Here is an 18,226-nt window from a genome sequence, read left to right as displayed (position 1 = left end):
TTAAATAAAACATATTTTTAGATAAAAACTACTTATAAACAAAAACATTACATAATTTAAAAATAAATTGTACTTCCATAATTATCATAATAAAAGATCAATTAAATATTATTAAAGAACAAATTAAAACCCTAAAAAGTAATTAATTTCCCACCCTTTACCCGTAAAAACCCCATAACCGATGCCTAAACATAATTACACAATATCCATATTTAATTTTCAATTAAATAATTAATATTAACTAACTAATTATTAATTAATTAAAAATAAATTACTTCCCACCCATTACCCCTATAATCCCCACAGCATACACCTAAAACATTAAAGTATTTAAAAATATTTAAACTTAAATTTCCCACTCCAATCATAGCAACAGTAGAAAAAGTGTTGGATAGCAGAGGGGTAAAAATTACTATGTCTACTCCAGTGAGTCAAAAGTAGGCAACGTGTTCGTTAGCGAAGGGGTAAATGTACTATTGCTACTCCAATTAGTGCAACAGTAGGGGAAGTGTTGGATAGCGGAGAGCTAAAAATTACTGTAACAGTAAGTAAAGTGTTGGATAGCGGAAGGGTAATAATTACTATTCCCACTCCAAAGAGGGCAAAAGTAGGGAAAGTGTTGGATAGCGGAGGGGTAAAAATTACTATTCCCACTCCAGTCAGTACAACAGTAGGGAAAGTGTTGGATAACAGAGGGGTAAAAATTACTGTTCCCACTCAAGTCAGTGCAACAGTACGGAAAATGTTGGATAGCGGAGAGGTAAAAATTACTATTCTGACTCCGGTAAGTGTAACAGTAGGGAAAGTGTTGGATAGTGGAGGGGTAAAAATTACCGTAACAGTAGGGAAAGAGTTGGATAACGGAGGGGTAATAATTACTATTCCCACTCCAGTGAGTGTAACAGTAGGGAAAGTGTTGGATTGCCGAGGGATAATAATTACGGGTCCCACTACAGTCAATTAAAAATTAAAAACAAACTAAATATTACCACACAAAAAATATTCGAAAAACAAAATAAATAAAAAAATATAGAAATATGTTAAAAATTAAAATACAAATATAGAAATACAAAAATATCATAATGTTAAATACAAGACAGAAATATCTACAAATATTATCTCAAATTAAAAATTAAAATATTTTTCATACAAATATTTTGATAGAAATTATTTATAAACAAAAACATTATTACATACATTTATATAATTTACATCCTACCTTATTACACCAAACAATTCACAACCCACATCAAAATTAAAAAATACAATGTCCAACTTAACCAGACACGGCCGAGTTTGAGCAAACAGGTGGATCAAGCAGTAGAGGAATATACTGATTGGCTGAACAATGCCTTCACGGTGACGGTGCCAAATGGTAAAAACAATGGGAATCGTAACCAACTCTCAGCTCCCTGGTTCACAGAATCTCTGTGACTGGAGAAACAAAAATGTCACAGATTGGAAAGGCGCTGTAGAATGAACTATGAGGCTAACTATAAAAATGTACTAGATACCGAGAAAAGGACCTTCTTCACCGAACAATTAGAATCGTCAAAAAATTCAGTAAAACAGCTATTCCAGGTTGTGAAGAAGCTTACTACTCTACCTAATAGCTCAGTGTCAGTGAGCAGCCAATCTTCATGTGATGACATTGCCTGTTCTTTCAGGAATAAAGTCAATGACATATACAATATCTTCGCCTCTACCTCTAACAAGGAAACTGAAGTGCCTTACACTACCAAGGCCCAAAAAACATGAGCTGTTGACCTTTTCACAAGTATCTAGTGAGCTGGTGGAAAAACTCATTCAGGATACTAAATCTGGGTCACCCTCCGACCCTTGTCCCCCAGCAGTTCTTAAAAACATGGCTGGGGAGGTAAGCCCAATTTTAACCAACATTTTTAATAAAATGTTTTTATCAGGGACTTTCCAAGCAGCCTGGAAAGATGCAGTTATCCTCCTTTTTTTAAAAAAAAGCCAATTTGGATAACTCCATAACCAGCAACTGTCGCCCGATTGCAAGGCTCCCTTTCCCCGCCAAAATAGTCGAGAAAATAATGAACAACCAACTCACTCAGTTTATTCAGGATAATGACTTACTCGACCCTTCCCAATTTGGCTTTCGTTCAGGGTATTGCACCGAGACAGCTCTTATCAAGGCCACAGAGGAGATTAGAAAAGTGATGGATAAGGGCGGCGCCGCTGTTTTCATTCTCCTTGATTTGTCAGCGGCCTTTGATACCGTGCACAATGACACATTACTAATATGCCTTGAACACATAGGGATCAAGGACCATGTGCTTGCTTTACTATCATAATTTCTGAAGAACAGAAAGCAGACAGTGTCCCTTGATCCTTATCATGCAACTCCCTACGTACTGCCGTGTGGGGTTTCTCAGGGCTTGTTGCTAAGTACCTCATTGTTCAATGTCTATGTTTCTAAACTTGCACCATTAATACAGCAGTTTGGCTTGAATTTGACATCGTATGCCGACGATACGCAGATTGTTGTCACGGCATATAAAAACACTCTCTCCCGGGCATTGCAGTTTCAGCACTGCATGAGGGAAATTAGCCTCTGGATGGGAAGACATTGTTTAAAACTTAATTCAGATAAAACCGAAGTGGTGACCTTCGGTAATCTCCAGCCAAAATGGAATGGACTGTGGTGGCCAGCCGAATTAGGACAGACCCCTGAACCAGTAAGGAAGGCCAAAAACCTTGGAGTTCTGATAGCTAATAATCTTACTTACACACAACAAACTAATGCAATAGTTTCAGCCTCTTTCTATCTACTGAAGAAACTCAAGAAGATCTTGCCATACATTCCCTATGACCTCAGGAAAACTGTTGTGACCACCTTGGTGCTGTCTAAGTTAGACTACTGTAATGGTTTATACATTGGATTACAGAAACAACACCTAAAGAAACTTCAGATGGTGCAGAATGCTGCAGCCAGGCTCGTATTGAATATACCCAAGCATCAATCTGTTAAAGAAGAGATCCAGAAGCTCCACTGGTTGCCTGTGGTGAAACATTGCAAATTCAAGGTACTCTGTCTTGCCTATAAAACTCTAAATGGGACAGGACAGGTGCCCCTGAAACATCTCTTTTCGTGGTATCACCCAGGCAGACAATTAAGGTCCACAAATGCCAGACTTATGCTGGTACCCAGGATCCGAACTGCGAGCTGGGGAGGTCGGAGTACGGCCTATTGTGCAGCTAAACAATGGAATACTATTTCTGTTGACATGAGAGGCTAACTCTCTCTTCTCCATCAGGAAAAAACTAATAGCTTTGTTGTTTTCAAAATAATTCCATCCTCTTCCATGTCTAAAGGTTCTTACTCCAGTTCAGCGCCAAGACACCCTAGGGTATACGCGCAGTTTCAAAGTTTCATTAACATTAACATACTTCTATAATTAACATATTTAATTATCAATTACATATTATTAATTAAAGAACAAATTAAAACACTAAAAAATCATTAACTTCCCACCCTTTACCCCTAAAAACCCCACAACCTACGCCTAAAATTAATTACGCAATTCCCATATTTAATTTTCAATTAATAAAATAATATTAACTAATTATTAAATAAAAAAATTGCATCCCATCCTTTACCCCTATAAATCCCAAAACCCACACCTAAAAATAATTACACAATTTCAATATTTAATTTTCAATTAATAATAATTAACAACTAATTATTAATCAATAAAAAATAAATGACTTCCAACCCTTTACCCCTATAAACCCCACAACCCGCACTAAGAATTAATTACACAATTTCCATATTTAATTTTAATTAATTAATATGAAATAACAACAAATTAATAATTATTTAAAAATAAATTACTTCCTATAAATAACACTATAACATCTGCATTAATTAAATATTCATAAATAAAACAAATCATTAATTTATTATAATTAAATTATGTCCCGCTCTATTCCCCTATAAACTCACAACCTGCTACAGAACAAAAAAATGCAAAATTGTATTAATATAAAAATGTAACACATATATTAAAAAACATAAACAATACTTATACATCACATACTTTTAAAATACATAACACTAATTAAAAAATCGATATTTTAAACAACTATATTTTTGGTAACGATATTATTGACTTCTATATTTTCTTACTTTCAAATGGAAATTCTTGACCACAATATTCATGCAGTCAATATTTCTCACTGACAAGATTTAGGACTCGATATTTTTGTAGTTTCTAACTCAATATTTTGCCTACACACCGATTACCTTGACCCTCCAAGCTACACCTCCATCCATCCATTTTCTGCTTCCTCCAAATCTTCTGATTTTGTAAAGTATAGTGTACTTTGATTGTGTGCCCCTCTGTTAAACAGCAATATTAATGCTCTACCCTACATTGCCGTCCTACCAGTACGGAAAGTTAGATTCATTCTATGGGGGTGCTACCACTCCTCTTACTATTACCTTCCCGGTTTCCCCATTGATCCTTAATGTGATAGCTCTAATTTAATTGACGTTCAGCTTATAACTGGTGAAGGAATGTGATTAGCAGTGCATCACAACCCTGAGCAGGCACGAACCTGACGATCACCCTAAAAAGACAGTCAGAGTGATTTGCTATTAAAATGACCAACAGCTTGTGGGCCCAGCCCATAGTCATCTCCTCGGGGTGGCTAAAAGGTAATGCAAGTCAAGAGGTGTTATTTCATATAATATAAAAATATTGCAAAAAGAAGGTAAAGAATTGATATCCGTATCCTTGGATTTGGTGATACTGATATTCACATTGTTTGTCTTTTTCAATCGAAACTGAACACTCATCACTCTTCTTTCATTTAGTACTGCTTTACATTCCAATGTGTTTATAACCCAGCATTAAAAAGGACTGTTACCTTTGCAATGACATCAAGGGCCAGCCTGCTCATCATATCATGCATTTTGACTTCTTCGTGTCCATCTGCTTTTTCTGCAAGTACCTCCATTAGTTCCTCAGCTTTTTCATTAAATGGTCCCATTAAATTCATAAGGTAGCTGTATGTAAAATAATACAGATATTAGTTATTATAATGGTTTGTAATCTCATTAATAAGTATATGGTGTGCATTTTTTATATGAATACATTAAGGAAATTATGCTGATAATGATATATTTAAACTCAACATAAGGACTGAAAGGTGTTAATTTCAAAGGTAGGTGATCCGAAAATTATGCACTGTTATTAACTTTTTTCTGAAAAACTCTCTCTAGCTATACTTTCATTAACGTGATTTGCAAATCCATATTCAGAGGTGAATCAAAATTAGGTGTGCAAATAGCTTGACTAACATATGGCGGTTCTGGGTAGGATAGGATTTTGAGGCCATGGGTTCTGATTTTGTTGGCTAGGGGCATTATGTAAGTGTTGAACAGGGTAGGGCAAAGGACGAACCTTGAGGGACACAGCAGATGGTGCTCTTGGGTTACAAAGTCAAGGGTTGTAGGCGGATTCTCTGGGTTTGTCCTGGGTGAAGCGCCACTTCAGCAGATGGACCAGGACAGCAAGAAAGCCAATCTGACAGCAGGCTATCCCATTGGAAATACTAGAACACATGCAGAGGCATAGATTTCCCAACAGGCAATGAGGTGTACCCATCTAAAAAGCATAATGTGGGCTGGGGCCAGTTTATGTTGGGAATGGTCATGGGCAGGGGTGTTAGTTCTCAGTTATTTGGAAATTTAGAGTAGGGCCTCCATGAGATAGTCTAGACTGGGTTGTCTGCTCTTCTCCTGTTCGCACAGCAGTGCACAGTGCACAGTAGAAAGGCCATGGTCAGCATGCTAGCATAAGCCTATACCTAAGATCAACAGACCAGGGTTAGAGTGGGCAGAGAGAGGTGGCCTTTAGGGTGCATGTTAGTTTCGTTAAAAAGTATGTTTCTGATCGGTTAATAAAAAATGTTTGAAACATACACTACACAGGATATGATCAAACGTGCAGAACTCAACCACACCTGCTACTTGCATTTGGAAGGTATTGTTCTGAACTTTAAAAATGGGTGAACTTCTGACCTGCACGTGCCGTTCAATGTTGCAGAAACTGTTGGGATGAAATATTGTGAAATTGTGACCTACACATGCCTTTGAATGTTGCAGAAACTTTTGGGATGAAATATGGTGAACTTCTGACCTTCTGACCTGCACCTGCCGTTAAATGTTGCAGAAACTGTTGGTATGGAAACTGGGATAAGGTGATTGGGGGAGGAGTAGAAATAACTGTGGTATTAAAATATGAAATGCAAAATTAATATTAATTACAACTGATAAGCTATTAATGTTGGGTTATCAAAATAAGTAGTATGTTTAGAAGAAGTGTTTTGTTCAAAATGTGCAGTATTATTAAAAATAGGCTTCTGAATTGTGGTAAGGGTTCAGGGCTGTATGGTAGTGTGGGGGAGTGTCCAAACCACAGAATAAGAGAATAAGTTTGGGGCGTTTTAGAAGAGAGTTAGAGAAGGCTAATTTGAGTAACCAATAGAAATGTGTTTTTGCACTGTGGAATAACGAAGGAAGGATTTTGATTTGCTATTTACAACTATTTCTGTGTGGAAAGAGAGGGAATTTTTGCCATTATTGGTTCTATTCTTGATTTAATGTGTGAGAAAGGAAATATTGCATGCGTTTGTGAAATTTGAAATCAGCATACGAACTACAGAGGTGAGTTACAAATTAAAAAGGTGTGTTAAATATTGGGTAGTAGAGGGTAAGTCTTTGAGGCAATATTTTTAAGTTTGAAAATATTATTTTTAAAATAATATAATGTTGCCGAAGTGTGCAGTTTCACATTTGTTACAAAATGTGGATAGAGTGTGAGTAGTTGCTGAACAAGGACTCCATATCTATTTAGGTGTCTTCGAGAAAGAAGAAGTGTTGTTTGCCATGTTCAAAGGAGTGTATGTTTTGAAAGTAGGTACAGGGTTAACTTGGGTTCCAAAATGTTTTTTTTAACTTGAGGGAGATGGAAAAAAAATAGAAATGTTGCGTGCAGACGTTGTGCGTGGACTTTTGACACTGGTGAGCTATATTTGAATATAAGTGAAGGGAACTGTCACACTCCCTGGCTGTGCAGAATGTGCAGACATTAGAAGGTCGGTAGATGGAGAGACTAAGAATGACAAATAATCAAAAGGGAGGGATCACTTGTCCTGCGTGAACCAGGGTATGCAGGAGATCGAACAACGGTGTCTCCAAATTAAACCCTCATGCACGTGTAGGGTAGCGTGGTAAGCGGTATATCTTGATTCTCCGCTTTTCAGACACGTGTGTGCATAATCATCGGGTTTGTTTTCGGTATGCAGCCTCCACCAGGAGGATCTTACCCTCGGTAAAAACAGTAGTGACCCAGTGATGTGGAGGGAGTGTGGGACAATAAAAATCCCCCGGAGACCCAGTTATAGGAATTTTATTAGGTCTGGGTTCGGGTGGATCCCATTAGGGGAATGCTCCAGTGGCGTGCGCTCTATTGAAAATATTAAGTTCTCAGGACGCACTAGCATTCAAAATGAATAAAATGGCCAACATGTTTCAGCCCTCTATGCCGTGAATCGGACTTTAGGGCTTTCTTCAGGACCCGTGGTGAAAGGTGAAAGTGATACTAGATTACTATATTTATAGCAAGCAGGTGTGTAGAAAAGGGAAATTGTCAACCTGTTTCTTTTTCTCGAGGTCACGATGTACCTATAGTTCGGACATAATAATAAAAGACATACACAAAAGGGAAAACAAGGGTAAGGGAGACACATAATGTAGTGAATTCACTACTAGACAATGCAGATTGTAGCAACTTAAAATGGCAATACTTCATAACCCCCAGTAATTGGCAGTGTCAACTCTCTCTTTCTCCAACAGGCTATTTCATGCAAAAAGTGGTTCATAGACAAATGAATCATACTTATATGCAAATGTGTAGGGTTCAAATAATACCCCACCACTCAGATGACTATCATAGTGAGTCAAATATGTGGCAATCGTTTATCACGTGACATGCAAAAAACTCATTCATATATATGTGCAGTTTCTACTGTCTTGAGCATGATAATGGTTGCCCCGCGTAGTGAAAATCTTTCATACCGATGTGCTCTGTGCGCCAAAATCATACCTGAGATGTACATTAGTTACACCTCCTTCGGGTGTGACAAGGGCTTCGAGGGGGCTATTACTGCCAATTACTGGGGGTTATGAAGTATTGCCATTTTAAGTTGCTACAATCTGCATTGTCTAGTAGTGAATTCACTACATTATGTGTCTCCCTTACCCTTGTTTTCCCTTTTGTGTATGTCTTTTATTATTATGTCCGAACTATAGGTACATCGTGACCTCGAGAAAAAGAAACAGGTTGACAATTTCCCTTTTCTACACACCTGCTTGCTATAAATATAGTAATCTAGTATCACTTTCACCTTTCACCACGGGTCCTGAAGAAAGCCCTAAAGTCCGATTCACGGCATAGAGGGCTGAAACATGTTGGCCATTTTATTCATTTTGAATGCTAGTGCGTCCTGAGAACTTAATATTTTCAATAGAGCGCACGCCACTGGAGCATTCCCCTAATGGGATCCACCCGAACCCAGACCTAATAAAATTCCTATAACTGGGTCTCCGGGGGATTTTTATTGTCCCACACTCCCTCCACATCACTGGGTCACTACTGTTTTTACCGAGGGTAAGATCCTCCTGGTGGAGGCTGCATACCGAAAACACACACGTGTCTGAAAAGCGGAGAATCAAGATATACCGCTTACCACGCTACCCTACACGTGCATGAGGGTTTAATTTGGAGACACCGTTGTTCGATCTCCTGCATACCCTGGTTCACGCAGGACAAGTGATCCCTCCCTTTTGATTATTTGTAATTACCTAAGGAAACTGAGGGATCAGTACTTTCCTTCTCCCCCATCCATTTGATTAGCAGAGACTAAGAATGACACAGCCCTTTCTACATGTTTTTTCACACGTGTTATGCATCGGAAGATCCAAAACCTATAAAACACTGGTATATATCTAGTTGTATGTTTTTTTAAAGTATGTGCTACTAGGAAAAGGCTCAGCCAGATGTACACATGCTTTCAATAATGTGGTGAGACGTTCAACTGTGATATGGAAAGAGTTTCTGCTTTGCATTTGGGTAGAGTGAACACTGTTAGTAGTTGCTGAGTAGTGAAGATGCAAAAGACTGATGTGGTCAAAGTCATGCTGGTAAAGGGATTAGTGATTATGGTACTTCGTATGAGTCTCTGGGGAGGTACTGTTGAATTACGCGTATATATTTAAGTGTCTTCATAAAATTAGGAATGCAGTCTCTTATGCTGAAAGGACTGCATGGTGTTGTGACTAAGGTACAGGGTTAATTTAAGAGTGAAAATCGACCCAGTAAATGTAAGAGAAATAGGGAAGTTTGTAGATTGTGCCTTATCGGAATGTAAAAAGGGAGGGGGGCATTTCTTTTAAAGAGAGATATATTTTATGAATGTCTGGGAGATAGAAAATAAATGGAAATGTTTCCTGCATAGTTGTGTTCGGATTTGTTCACACAGGTGAATTACATTTGAATATAAGTGAAGGTAATTGTCAGGCTCTCTCCCTGTGCTGAATCTGCGTATGTTAGAGGGTCGACAGATGAAGAGTTTGAGAAGGACACGTCTTTTTATTCCCCCTCTCCCTGTTCCTCACCCCCAACAGTTCCTCCCTCTTCTCTTTCTAAAAATAAAGTAACAGTGGCCCGTCTACCGTGAAAAATAGCACTTAGTCCTTCACTGGCCTGTTGGTGGCATCTGTAGAGCAGAGACAAAGTCACAATCAGTTTGAATGCTACAGGAGTGCAGTATGTTATGCTGAAGGACTACATGGTCTTTTGACTAAGGTACAGGGATGAATTGGGGTTGACAATCGGCCAGGGAAATGTAAAAGGAATGGCCTTCTGCAGATTCAACCTTGCTGGAAAATACAGGGGGGCTTTAACAGGGACATGCTTTATTAACTTTAGGGAGATGAAAAAAATGAAATGTTGGGTGCACACTTGGTGCACGAGTTTGCGCACACTCGTGAAGCATATGTGAATATAAGTTGAGGTAATTGCCGGGATTGCTGCTCTTGCTGAAGCTGCGTACATCACAGGGGTAGCAGATCGAAAGTTTGGGACCGACGCGTGCCTTGACCCCCCGTCCTTCCTCCCGCTCTCTAATGGTTCATCTCCCCTCGTTTGTAAAAGGAAGGAAAAAGAGGTCCATCTGCGTTGACTGTCACCGGGCTGCTGGGGGCATCTTAGAAGCACAGAGAAAGTTGTAATCGACTTTTATGCTATAGGAAAAAGCCGCACACAGTTGCAAATTACATAGTGCCCAATTTAGATTGCTCAACGATTCGTGTTAACAGTTTAACTTTGCTGAGGTATGTTTATAGTTCAACATGTATTTTCACACTATTTATGTATCTGAAGATCTGATACCTATAAAACACAGGTATAGATATATTTATAGATTTGTTTGAATTATGATGCCACTAGAAAAAAGGGACAGGGAGATTCATGTATTCTTTCAGTAATATGTTGACACTTTCAACTGGATATGGGAAGGGTTTCTGGTTTTCATTTTGAGAGTCCCAACATTATTAATAGTTGCTGAGTAGTGAAGATGTTACAGACAAATGAGGTTAAAGACATGGTGGAAAAGGAATTAACTATTAGTATTGTATTTGTAACATATGACACAGACATGAACATTTAAAAAAAAAAAATTCAGAAAAAATGGCGTAATGTGCAGTATGTGTCACAACAAAAATGAAACTGTATGATAGAATTATAATCAGTATAGGGGAATAGCCTCTTGGACAGATCAGAGGTGTTTCCGCTAAATGTATATTACTTGTACACTTAATGAGAGCGAAATACTGAATTTTTAAAAATCCCCGTTTTGTCCGTTTTTTGCTGTATTATTTAGGCACTGTACCCTGCTTTTAAAAATCATTGTGATTGCATACCTGCACCCGTTTTCGCCACATTACTGTGTTTAGAGCTGAGCTTTTCTATCAGGGAAGGGCATCAAACTGCCTGAACGGCAGACATCTTTGGTGAGGGCAAGGATCCAAAGCAAGGATTGGATGCTCTAGTTGTCAGAAGGACGCTAGAACAGTACTTAAGACAGGCAAATTAGGCGGCCAACTACTTGGGAATAGCCTCTTGGACAGATCAGAGGTGTTTCCGCTAAATGTATATTACTTGTACACTTAATGAGAGCGAAATACTGAATTTTTAAAAATCCCCGTTTTGTCCGTTTTTTGCTGTATTATTTAGGCACTGTACCCTGCTTTTAAAAATCATTGTGATTGCATACCTGCACCCGTTTTCGCCACATTACTGTGTTTAGAGCTGAGCTTTTCTATCAGGGAAGGGCACCACACTGCCTGAACGGCAGACATCTTTGGTGAGGGCAAGGATCCAAAGCAAGGATTGGATGCTCTAGTTGTCAGAAGGACGCTAGAACAGTACTTAAGACAGGCAAATTAGGCGGCCAACTACTTGGGAATAGCCTCTTGGACAGATCAGAGGTGTTTCCGCTAAATGTATATTACTTGTACACTTAATGAGAGCGAAATACTGAATTTTTAAAAATCCCCGTTTTGTCCGTTTTTTGCTGTATTATTTAGGCACTGTACCCTGCTTTTAAAAATCATTGTGATTGCATACCTGCACCCGTTTTTGCCACATTACTGTGTTTAGAGCTGAGCTTTTCTATCAGGGAAGGGCACCACACTGCCTGAACGGCAGACATCTTTGGTGAGGGCAAGGATCCAAAGCAAGGATTGGATGCTCTAGTTGTCAGAAGGACGCTAGAACAGTACTTAAGACAGGCAAATTAGGCGGCCAACTACTTGGGAATAGCCTCTTGGACAGATCAGAGGTGTTTCCGCTAAATGTATATTACTTGTACACTTAATGAGAGCGAAATACTGAATTTTTAAAAATCCCCGTTTTGTCCGTTTTTTGCTGTATTATTTAGGCACTGTACCCTGCTTTTAAAAATCATTGTGATTGCATACCTGCACCCGTTTTTGCCACATTACTGTGTTTAGAGCTGAGCTTTTCTATCAGGGAAGGGCACCACACTGCCTGAACGGCAGACATCTTTGGTGAGGGCAAGGATCCAAAGCAAGGATTGGATGCTCTAGTTGTCAGAAGGACGCTAGAACAGTATTTAAGACAGCCATGCTGACGCGCAGCGGGCACGCGCGGCGGGCTCGCCGGAGCGTCGCCGGAGTCGCGCCAGAGTCCAGCCCGTCTGCGCCCGTCCACGCACGGACGGGCTCGGGGGCAGGGATCTCTGGACTAATGCGCTCCTACACCTCGGAAGACCTACGTAATCTGGATAAGGGTGAGGCTTGCCTTGATAACAACACCCTGAAGATACTAAGAACACATGCTATCTACAAACCATTGAACATTATACATCAAGATGCATTCTCCACCCTGAAAATAGCATATCTAAATACCAGATCACTCCACTGCCACCACGTCGAGGTCTATAACCTGTTGCAAAACAACGACACTGATATACTGACCTTAACAGAGACCTGGATGAGTGAGAGCTCAATGCCAGACATCCTGGCCGCCCTCCCCAGCGGCTATGATGCTTTATGGCAAAACCGCCCAGGAAACACACGGGGAGGAGGGGTAGCTGTGATTTTCAAAAAGATGCTGTCAGTAGAAATCCTACTATCAGAGACAGTCAACCTGGCTGATCTGCTTGGGGTGAAAGTCACAGTAAACAGCTCATGCTGGGTGGTGTTAGCGGTCTATCGCCCTCCCAACGCAACCCCAACCTTTCAGGACTTATTCGCCCCCATCATATCTGACCTTTGTACTCGCTACTCGAAAATCTTAGTCACAGGAGACTTCAACTTGCACTGGGATAAACCTCACTGGGACGCTCCTATGCGCCATTTGGACACTTTGATGTCAGCGCTAAACTTTAAACAGATCGTGAATGTCCCCACGCACACCAAAGGTCATACCCTTGACCTGGTATGGACTACAGACCCCTCACTAACGCTGAAAGAAGTTGCCCCATGTATTTGGTCTGATCACTACCTAATTTCCTGTGAGCTACGTATTAAGGGCCAAATAGTCAAACCAACATTGGAGGCTAGGAAAACCCGCAAATGGGCAGAGGTCGATTTGAGGACCCTGACCGAGGTATTCCTGCCCAGAGATTGCCCCCCGAACTTAGATCATAGTCTAGATCAGCAATACGCGGATTTAATGCGTTCCCTGACACTAGCTATTGATCAGATAGCGCCAATAAAAATGAAGGCGCTAAAAGGCCCGGGTAAGGATGCCCCTTGGTTCACGCCAGCACTGAGGGACCATAAAAAGAAACTTAGAGCCCTAGAAAGAAGCTGGAGGAAAACTAAACTGGACTCAGCCAGGAACCTCTACCGTGCCTCCTTGAACGCATACAAAAAACATATCACCCTTGCCAAAGCCGAGTACTACGAATCCCGTCTAAGTAAGGCAGTCAACGTGCAGAAAGAGACTTTCAAAATCCTGTCGGAGTTGACCAAAAAACCAGACAGCGTTCAGTCTCCCATAAACTGCAATTGCTTTCAGGATTTTTTCTTGGAGAAAGTAAGAACCATCATCCAGGACATAAAAAATGGGCCGCTTAATGGAATGGCTACACCTATAATCCCCCAAAATCAAACTGACTGTGCCATCACACTGTTTCCAGAGATTGACATCTTGAGCCTGCAGCAGTTGATGGCCAGAATCAAATCTGGATCTCCAGCGGACCCTTGTCCACCTAAAGTTTTTCAGGCAGCCCGTCCACTATTGGAGGAGCAAGTCATCCATCTCCTAAATAGATCCCTGGAATTAGGACAACTACCAGCAGCACTTAAGGAAGCGCGGGTAAGACCGCTGTTGAAAAAACCTGGCGCAGACCCCGCAATACTAAAAAACTATAGGCCGATCTCTCAGCTACCATTTCTCTCTAAAGTACTGGAGCAACATGTATTAAAATCTTTGTCCATGTACTTGGAGTCCCACTCCCTGCTTCACGAACGACAAGCAGGGTTCCGAGCACACCACAGCACCGAGCTGGTGATGCTCTCGGTGCTGGATGAATTGAGAGGCTTGGCTGACGGTAAAAAACCGAGCGCCCTGATTTTATTAGACCTTTCAGCGGCGTTCGATACCGTCAGTCATGCGCTGCTACTGGAAAGGCTGAGTGACTTTGGCATCAAAGGCCGGGCTTTCGAATGGTTGCAGTCCTTCCTGTCAGGAAGGACACAAAGAATACAACTCGGAGAAGAAATCTCCGCCGTGGGAGAAATAGAATGTGGGGTACCTCAGGGCTCGGCCCTATCCCCACTGCTGTTTAACCTATATCAAATAAACAAGAGAAATCCAACATTAAGTGGGAAAAGGAGAGTGATCAATGGATATTGAAGCACTCAGTGTTTGTGAAAATACCCCTCACACACCAAAAGGCCCCTTGGTGTCATGCTTCATCATCGGGGTCTTCGCACCCCTCTATCGTGATGCGGCGTGCTGCGACCGACGACTACGAGGGAGCACTTACAAAGTTGGCTATGTGTGGTGTACAGTGTGTGGGTTGTGTTACAAGTGAGTAGGGAGTGTTGTGAAAAGTTTTAAAAGGTACCTGGCACTAGAGCGGAAAAGAAAAAAGTTTTATTCTGTGCTCTGGCTGGTACCGTTAAAAAGAAAGTGCAGGGCGAGGTCAATCTGTTGTATCAATGAACAGGACCTCTGATGTGCTTATGTGTCGACATGTTTCGGAGACAGGCTCCTTCTTCAGGACAGGGGCACAAACTCCCTTCCCTACTCACGTCTTTTGCTACGTAAAACTGTGTATTTACAGAAAAGTGAATTTTACTTTAAATAGGCTAAGTGTGCCTACAGCGGTCTGCTACAAGCACAATGACCTGTAGAAAGACAAAAAAAGAGATTTGCCTAATGGTTACCCATGTAACGGGTAGTTCATGCAGGTGCAGTCACCTGGAACCTCACCATTTGCTTAGCGATAAGCTTCCATAAAAAAGACTCACTACACATACAACATAAAACATATAGAGCACTAGGATTTTTTGTAAACCTGAAATTCGTACTTGTGAAGCTTGGTTGTGGGCTTCATGAGCAAGATAGGAACGTCGGGGTGTTGCTTCAATGGCAATCTGCAGTAGAGGATGAAGTGGCCATTACTAATCATAATTGAAGCAACACCCCGACGTTCCTATCTTGCTCATGAAGCCCACAACCAAGCTTCACAAGTACGAATTTCAGGTTTACAAAAAATCCTAGTGCTCTATATGTTTTATGTTGTATGTGTAGTGAGTCTTTTTTATGGAAGCTTATCGCTAAGCAAATGGTGAGGTTCCAGGTGACTGCACCTGCATGAACTACCCGTTACATGGGTAACCATTAGGCAAATCTCTTTTTTTGTCTTTCTACAGGTCATTGTGCTTGTAGCAGACCGCTGTAGGCACACTTAGCCTATTTAAAGTAAAATTCACTTTTCTGTAAATACACAGTTTTACGTAGCAAAAGACGTGAGTAGGGAAGGGAGTTTGTGCCCCTGTCCTGAAGAAGGAGCCTGTCTCCGAAACATGTCGACACATAAGCACATCAGAGGTCCTGTTCATTGATACAACAGATTGACCTCGCCCTGCACTTTCTTTTTAACGGTACCAGCCAGAGCACAGAATAAAACTTTTTTCTTTTCCGCTCTAGTGCCAGGTACCTTTTAAAACTTTTCACAACACTCCCTACTCACTTGTAACACAACCCACACACTGTACACCACACATAGCCAACTTTGTAAGTGCTCCCTCGTAGTCGTCGGTCGCAGCACGCCGCATCACGATAGAGGGGTGCGAAGACCCCGATGATGAAGCATGACACCAAGGGGCCTTTTGGTGTGTGAGGGGTATTTTCACAAACACTGAGTGCTTCAATATCCATTGATCACTCTCCTTTTCCCACTTAATGTTGGATTTCTCTTGTTTATTTGAATACCCAGTGGAGCATAAATCCAACGATTAGCTCTACCTCCCCCTCTTGTTTTTGGTTTAACCTATATCTGCAGCCTCTGATTGCCTCCCTGGCGAGTATGGGCTGCACAGTATACAACTATGCAGACGACACGCAGCTGCTGCTGAGTGTTGACAATACAAACACCGCCCAACTCCACACTCAGAATATTTTGAGACACACGGTCCAGTGGATGACAGGAAACCTCCTAAAAATCAATCCAGACAAGACTGAGGTCTTGGTTATTTCATCTACCACCTCACCATGGTGTGACCTCTACTGGCCCGCAGAGTTAGGTCCAGCCCCAAAACCCAGTTTGAACGTGAAGAGCCTGGGGATCAAACTGGATTGTGACCTCTCTATGGTCAGCCAAATCTCTTCAGTGGTGGGCAGCTGTACTAATATCATCCGACAGCTACGGAAATTAGTGCCTATCATTTCCCAATCTATGCTACGTTCCATCGTCGCAGCTACTGTGATTTCACGCATAGATTATGGAAATGCCCTCTACCTTGGCCTACCAAAAATCTTGATAAATAGGCTACAGGTGGTGATGAATGATGCCGCTCGTCTTATCTTCAGACAGCCAAGACACACTAAAGCATCCCCCCTGCTACAAAGCCTCCACTGGCTCCCTATTAAGGAGCGAGTGGAATTTAAAAATCTGTGCATCGCCCATAAAGCCATCTATGGCATGGCACCTGTTTACATCAAAGATCGCCTGGTAATGTATAGCCCAAAGAGAGCTCTTAGGTCCTCAGACTCTCAGCTATTAGTCTGCCCTCGGTACAAACTTGCCACCAAGGGCGGTAGAGCCTTTTCGGTGCTGGTTCCGCATTTATGGAACACACTACCTGAGCCACTACGAAAAGAAGGAAACCTCCTACGTTTCAGAAAGGGGCTGAAAACGCTGTTGTTCAGGAGAGCCCTGTGAGCCACCTAGGCCAGTGGATGCCCTCTGTACTGTCAAAGTTGTTGTTTACCATCGATTCCCGAGCGCTTAGAGGCCTGTAGGTGATTGAGCGCGCTACAAATCAAAAATAACAATAACAATAACAATAACAATAGTACTGAATCTATATTTGATAAAGGGAAATGTCATTAGAAAAAGAGAATAGAGAAGAAATATCTTGAGTAACACTTTACTTCCTGCAAAACAGAAGTATTATTATAAAATAGAACATCTCAGAGGTTTGTCTGTAGACTACATAACTTTTAATTTAGATAATAATGTCCTCAACAGGTAGGTCGCCCGTTTTGTCGGCCAGCTCTGGAACACCCAGGCAAATAGAGCGCAAACAAAAAGATAGCTTTACTAAGTCTGTTAAGGGGAATTTGTAAAGAAAGTCAATAGCTGAAAATACAAAAAAGAAGGAAAAGCGAAATGAGAAAAAGAAAAAAAAACAGCGTTCTTGAAGTGTTCAAATAAGAGGCCGTCAAATCGGGTTACCATGCGTACTTATGGAGATCCATCAAAGTTCAGAACTCAGAAGCACCGTGATATGCAATCAGCTCCAAAAGGTCATCTGCACCTCTCCATGCAAAAAAGGTTGTCATCCAATTGAGCAAGTTGAAAGAACAGACATGGTCATCCTAATTTTCTGCGAGCAGGAGCATGTCAGGACAACTTGCATCATATTCAACGATAGTCTGCTGCAAGAGGTGCTGCGTAGGAATGCATATACTCTATCTCCCCTTATTGCATTATGAAACGCATCCATCAGGGAAGTTGTACTTGGAGGCAAGATGGCGTCCGAGTGATATATCTGCCGTGATGCTCCGCTGATCGGAACCCCTAGAGACTGCTCTATTCGCTTACATAGACAGAATGCAGAAAAATGAGTGAAAATGCAGCAGAAGAACTTACCCGGGCGTCTGCAAGTATACCTTATCTGCTCTGCCGACGCAAGGTATATGCTCTCATCTCTCCCCAGCCTTTAGGGTGCCTGCACGGATCGGGCTTCCTGGATTCTCCCCGACCTGCGTGATTATCCACCAACACGGCCAAAACGCAGAAACTCACTGGTGATCCACAGCGCACCACCTGACATGAGGAAAGCTTCTCGGAGAGTACAGCATTTTGGGCAGCACATCGCTTTCCTGATAACCGGCTACATCTCTGAGATACTTTATTGCAATAGTTG

The 18,226-nt window shown here is 41.2% G+C and overlaps 1 protein-coding gene across 1 annotated transcript in view; it reads right to left on the bottom strand.

Annotated features, from left to right (window-relative positions):
• The window catches only part of LOC144782767 (cholesterol 24-hydroxylase-like), a 356,051-nt gene that overhangs the window by 188,150 nt on the left and 149,675 nt on the right, over window positions 1-18,226 (bottom strand). Inside the window, exon 6 of the mRNA XM_078662068.1 lies at window positions 4,897-5,035. Within this exon, the coding sequence (XP_078518194.1) occupies window positions 4,897-5,035 (139 nt within the window). The remainder of the gene's footprint in view (window positions 1-4,896; window positions 5,036-18,226) is intronic.

This window comes from Lissotriton helveticus, chromosome 9 (assembly GCF_964261635.1).
Source record: "Lissotriton helveticus chromosome 9, aLisHel1.1, whole genome shotgun sequence".
NCBI classification, from domain to species: Eukaryota; Metazoa; Chordata; class Amphibia; order Caudata; family Salamandridae; genus Lissotriton; species Lissotriton helveticus.
The sequence above is the reverse complement of the archived record's forward strand: the minus strand, read 5'-3'. Positions and strand labels throughout refer to the sequence as shown.